The sequence below is a fragment of the Phaethon lepturus genome, unplaced genomic scaffold (genome assembly GCF_000687285.1).
Source record: "Phaethon lepturus isolate BGI_N335 unplaced genomic scaffold, ASM68728v1 scaffold19647, whole genome shotgun sequence".
Taxonomy (NCBI): Eukaryota; Metazoa; Chordata; class Aves; order Phaethontiformes; family Phaethontidae; genus Phaethon; species Phaethon lepturus.
The window spans coordinates 25,189-31,333 of record NW_010554268.1 but is presented as its reverse complement, the minus strand read 5'-3'; the positions used below and the strand labels follow the sequence as shown (position 1 = coordinate 31,333).

At 38.2% G+C, this 6,145-nt stretch overlaps 1 protein-coding gene across 1 annotated transcript in view; it reads right to left on the bottom strand.

Moving 5' to 3' along the window:
• MBTD1 (mbt domain containing 1) overlaps positions 1 to 6,145 on the bottom strand; it is a 31,211-nt gene that overhangs the window by 3,783 nt on the left and 21,283 nt on the right. The window contains exon 15 of the mRNA XM_010291807.1: positions 6,041 to 6,118. Within this exon, the coding sequence (XP_010290109.1) occupies positions 6,041 to 6,118 (78 nt within the window). The remainder of the gene's footprint in view (positions 1 to 6,040; positions 6,119 to 6,145) is intronic.

The following is a 6,145-nucleotide window of genomic DNA, read 5'->3' as shown; positions in this document are numbered from 1 at the left end:
CTGGAAGGCCTCCGGGGCTGTCTGTGCTGGAAGGGTTTGATACGGAGGAGTCGTCAACTCCTCATCACCAGAGAAGCTCCTCCGCACCTCACCTGTCATGGGTGGGCTAGACAAACTGACAGATTTCTTCCCAACTGGTATCTTCCTCTCTAAACATCAAATCAAACTAAAATAAACACTTGGGTTAAAGTGCATTAGGTAACTCGGACTGTTCACTGCAAAATGGCTCTGCTTCATATTCGCTAATTCTGGAAAACAAGGGCCTGTACAACGGCACCATTCGGTTATTATTGGCAATATTGTTCTCAACAACCCCACTTTAGTTACTGAATTCCAGAGACTGGCTGGTACAACTTTAATACTCTCTCAATGAAATACAAATGCTGTAAATTCCTTCTGCTGCAGCTACTCTGCACAGTCAATACACAATCCTCTGGCCGGACACCCAAGACATACGGGCTTAGTTTGAACTTGCAGTTGTTTCAGTGTGTGTGTCCAAGAGATAGAAAGCGTGGTTCTGGGGAACTAATCCAGTCCAAAGTTTATCACCTCCAAAAAACCTAGTTTAAAAATACATACTCTAACTTACTTTAGAACCGTGCTTCCTACTTTTACAGTGCCTTACAAATATCAATCAGCCTTTCATTGTTCAGAAAAGATATCTTCTAAAATGCCTTCAAATTATCAAACACTGCATTCATGAAAAAATGTTATGAAAACATTTTCCATGCAAGTTATTAGCGTGTTCCTCCTTTATCACTAAGATGTTCCAATTCTGTGCCCAAAGAAACTTCTCTACAATATCAGGGATGCAAGCACTATAGTACAACATCTCCACTGCTTTCAGCTATATTTATGATTGCTATTGGGTAAGTATTCTCAACACTGTCAAATAAAGACGACATGACAAACAAAAGCCTAACCCTGAAGAGAAAAGGTAACTAGATTATGTATATGCTGAAGATATCACCATGCTTAAATACTCTTCTTACAAGATGACTTCAGGATGAACCTTTTAGAGAGATAACACCATAATTCGGCAGAATGTTGTCTACAGAATCCCAGCTTTTAAAATGTTGAGGTCAAATTATCGTTTCAATAACCATATTCCAATGTATACAGCTACCAGAAAACAGACCATGTGTGTAGATACTGCACACTACATTACTAACGAATTGCCTAGGCAAACGGGTAAGTTACCCGTCAAGCACTGACCCGTGCAGCCTTCTGACCAGTAGGCACATGGTGCAAAGTCCTACCCACCGGGAATAAACCCGGTTGGAAACAGAACTGGAAGCTATTCCCAAGTATTCACAGAAGCGCTCAGAAGATTAGAAATTAATTAGAAATTGCTTTGATTAGAAATTAACAAGTAACACTGTAACTCCCCAACAAACATACAAACTAACTGCAGCTTGATCTCCCTTTCTTTGAATAAAAAGCAAGCAGCAACGGTGGACACGCCGCTGGCTGAGAACAGTGGCAAAGCAGAAGGCCTAAGGCACAATTCAAACAGTCCACCTGGTATTTTGCACACACATGGGACACATGATAGTTATAAAATATTCTAATTAAAAACTAAAAAGGGTAAAATAAGCACATCTTTACAATCCAAATGCTACTGAATGGGTTCACTGTCAACATGACAAGCTCCTTGCACAGCAACATAGTAAATCTGAAAAAAAAAAAAAACCAAACCAAAATCAACCCAGCTTTATTGAAGGCTAGGCCAGGTAGGATGCTAGCTGATTTCTACTCCCTTTTGAACAGTCTTATTTAAAATAGACTAAAGGCATTGTTACATTTTAAAGAAAATTATTCCATGCTCTGTGTATCAGTAATCACACCAAAATACAGTGTTTGGGTGTTCCAAACAGTCGACAACAACAAATTATGCTTAAAAGAAGTCTTGGGAACATCTGTGTTATGATCAGCCTCTCTATAAAAGGAGTAACAACCTGACAGTTAACTTTTCTATCATTATTACTACATGTGTGCACATTAACTACTTCTAAGTCAAAATCACATAAGGAGAAGTTAACATTATGTTGCCCATTGTAGATTTCAAAGAAAGTAATAAAAAAAGCACAGCTGTATCCTCAGCTGCAAGTTCACTTGTTTCTATGGAGTAAGAAATTCTCCTAACCTAAGATCCTTAAAAATCTTCTGTTGTATCCCTTTGCTGTTGAGAAGTAAAACGTTATGGCTGCATGCAATGCTTGTTAAGTTGCTCCCATTCAGTGTCGAGCGTTAATTCCGCTGGTTATACTCGTTTCCGTAGTGGCACAGCAGAACAATGGGAGTCTCTGGCTTTCTTCTCTTACCACGACCCATTACAGCAGCGTTCCCTATGTGATCGTTCTGTTTCACACCGAGTACATGCTACTTGCTTCTCAACGGCCTCCATAAGGACGTAAAATACTGCATTTGAAATCTGCATCGTTATACACAGCAGAATGACTCAAAGACATTCTGGAGTGTGTTGTAAGTACATATGAGAAAAATATGTGGAAGTAACACCTCTCTGTGCTAAAAATAACCTAGTTTAATTAAGACATACAATTTCTTGTTAGTCAGCTGTGGTTACTTTGCCATGAAAGCAACACTTACTATATTACACAGTTTTATGACTGAAATCCTTTTCAAAGTAAATTTATTTGTATTTACAAGTGCTGAACAATAAAAGGCTACAGAGAACACTTTCTTCGTATTATTTCCTGTGACTCAGCACTTCTGTTGCCATAACCTACAAAGAATAAACACATAGAAGGCAGCCAACTATAACTTTTCATGACCTTATTTTCTCATGTCCTTTTGATGATTAAGTAGATTTCTTAGTATTGAGTAAACAGTCCAGAAAAGAAACCCATCAGAAGTTTTTCCTTGTTTCCATAGCCCACACTTATTTCAGGTTAGTGAGAAATGAAGAACAAATTCCACTAGAACAAATCTCCTTCCTATGGCACTAGATAAGGGGAATTACCTTTCCATTATTTCTGTCACACTTACTGTAAGAGAGATATCAAGACACTTTTGCAGAGGTGTTAGGTGGAAGGAGAGGGATGAGGTAAGGAGGAGGATGATCTAGCATAGCTTGCTAAACAAAATCTGCTCACAGTCCAGAATTATCCAAGAACAGGTCCTACACAAAGGTAATTAATGACATAGCCATCTTTTCCTAGCTTGAAGCAACAACACTCACAACTTGCTCTAGATATTCTCAAATCAGCAGTTTTTCTGCACCTGAATTCTATTTACAAAATAGTGCTGCAAGATTCTGAACAGGATCTGGATTTTACTGTTTATTACCTCAAACAGCAGAAAGGAGAAACAGCGCAGTGTCTGAAGCACCTAACAAGAGGTTGTTAAGAACTTCCCATACACCTGCTTTATCCTGTGGCACTCAGTGGTCCCAAGACCGAAATAGCAAAGGTGCTTTCTGCAATGACTAGTGAAGAAGGTTCCAGTTTGTCTTAATAGATCCATTCACAAATTTACCGGGAAAACAACGGTTTTAGTTCCTCACATTTGTGAGATGCACAGCTCTTCATTTAGGTAATTTTTCTATCACAGGGGAAGCCCGAGATAAAACCAAAGTTTTAATCTCACTTGACACAATTCTCAAAATCACTGCAGGAGGCTAGGGCAGACCTAACTCAGAGTTTAGCTTCAGGTCCCGCTCAGAATAAAGATACCCTTTTTCCTATCCCAGGTCAATGGACCCACCCCTGATAGCTAGATCTGTGACGGAACAGAAATCAGTGGATGCATCTTATTTCAATACAAACTACCACTCAAAGATAAAAAAGATTTGAAATAAGGGAAATTGATGACAGATTTTTTTTTTTTATGTCACACAAACTTGCCTGATTTTTTTTTTTTACCTCAAGAGTATAAATTTTTTTTTCATGTTATTAATCAGCTAACTATTCTCGTTGAAATTGAATTACTTTAAAATAGATCAGCATCTGTCTACGGACCCCTGGCTCTAGGTTTTATGCAAGAGTTTTCTTAGGGGCAGTTGGTTTGCGTTGCACAATTCAACCTAGCAATTGGTCCATTTAATCAGACTTTACAATGAGTGTCAGACTCGCCTGGAGTTCTTTTCCCTCACCATGTTTAAAGCTTTATTTTTATGAAACCTGTCACCTTGCCAGTGCTTTCCTCCCATATCTATTCCTTTATCTAGGACTAGTGGCCAAAGGCACATGAGAGTCCTTATAAATCCACATTGCCTTTTGGACGCCTTTGATCGTAGCATTGGCAGTAATACTGAAGTGAAAGTGATTGATGCTTTGTAAGATAAGGCTGTCCAGATGTTAAAGACCACAAAAGGATTCATCATCAGAAAATACACTTTACTGAGAACAGCTGCAAAGCAGCTACACCTCACATATGCAGAACAGCGTAATTTAGATTTCAACAGCCTCTGTACTTCAAAGTGAGTTTATAAGGGGTGGGGGAAAAACTGTTCTCCTCTCTTTCAGCGAATATGCCTTACGTGGATGAACTCAAGTATCGGAGCAACAAAACTCTGGAAACAAGTCTACGTCAAGGTGATACAGATTCTAATGGTAAGAAAGGCCTAATGTTCTCGCTTAGAGGAGTATTTCACATAATGAAATCTCTCCTAATGTCACATTAAGGACTGTTAAAGATTACTGTTAGTCAAGTTTGCTGACTTGCAGGTAAAATAACTTTCAACATTATCAAAACTGTTGATTTGATTGTCTCCTAGGCTGTCCTATTAGAAAAATATCTTGACAAAGCAGCAGGGCCAATTCAAGATGACAGATAATAGACCTGTATTTTCTGTAGCTGACCTGCCCATATTTCTGCAGTGTAAAACACTGCACCTTCTTTCCAGCTTGCCACTGTTTCCAAGAAAACACCAAGAGAATGAGTCAGAATAGTGATCTGATGCTCCAAACGTAATATACATGGTTAGGCTGTCTGGAACTAGACCATCTACTTCTATCAAGACAAACTATTCATTCTTAAGTGGCAGAAAAAAACCTTCCCCCCCAGTTGTAATTGGTTCTTCTTTAAAAAAGATGGTGTAAAATCTTGAGCTAAACATCATTAAAAATTGTGTAGCACTTAATAAGACTATAGGCTTACTCTGTGTTCTTACTTACCATGACATCTCTGGCACATACATTTCTTGTACAATGGCTGTCACGTTGCTGCTGCTTATGACTCAACAGGTAGTTGCCTTTCAAAATTGTCAAATTATTGGAAATATGGCTTAAGAACCTTCAGTATAAAACTGACATAAACTAAACATTGCTTAGAGAAGAGAATACAGATGGATCTGATTTCCAGAGAAGAATGATGGGAGAAGGCACATGGTCTTCTTACGATTGGCTGCCCCTGTTCCCTTTATTTCACTCATACAAAACAGATTTTCAGCTTAAACCAACAGAGTCATGGAAATAAAAATATGGACAAAAGCAAAATGTGCAGTTGTGCAAATTCAAATTGTTTGTGAATTTTGCAGATAATTTTTTCCCTCTGGATCAAGTTACTCTGGAAAGAGCCTGAATACTTCAGATTCTTAGAAGCGTCACTACTGCTTTTTACTGTGACAAGAATAGTCACACAGAGCAAGGCTATTTATTGTTTCTGAAAATAATCATAGAAGTTTTATTTACATACAGCTTCCCACAGATGTCTCATCTAAAAAACTGGCAAATAAGTCACTAGGTTTTAAAAGGAACCAGCTAAATGGTAATTTAAACTTTCTACATCTCCTCTTTCTGATCCTAGTAACTTGGTTCTTAGTCCCACACCTGTGTTATAAAAAGCAGAATTAAAACTGTACCTGAGTATTTTGTATAAGGAAGTATACCTATGTAGTCAAGTTTCAAGTTATAAAAATGGCTACACTCAATGAAAAAGAGTTCCTTTTATGGCATACTGCACCTTTAAGCATAACACCTGTTTACACACAAACATTTCCAAGTAGGAGAGGGACTTAGGGAGAGACCACAAACTTTTTCAACAACAGGAAAAGTGCAAACACTACTTTGTCACCCACTTTTCTTATGTCCTTTGTACTGTTGCGATTTAGCTTTTTTCTTCTGCTTTGATGAACTTGACTGGCTATCTCTTGATGCTGCAAAAAATTAAAAATTCAAAACAC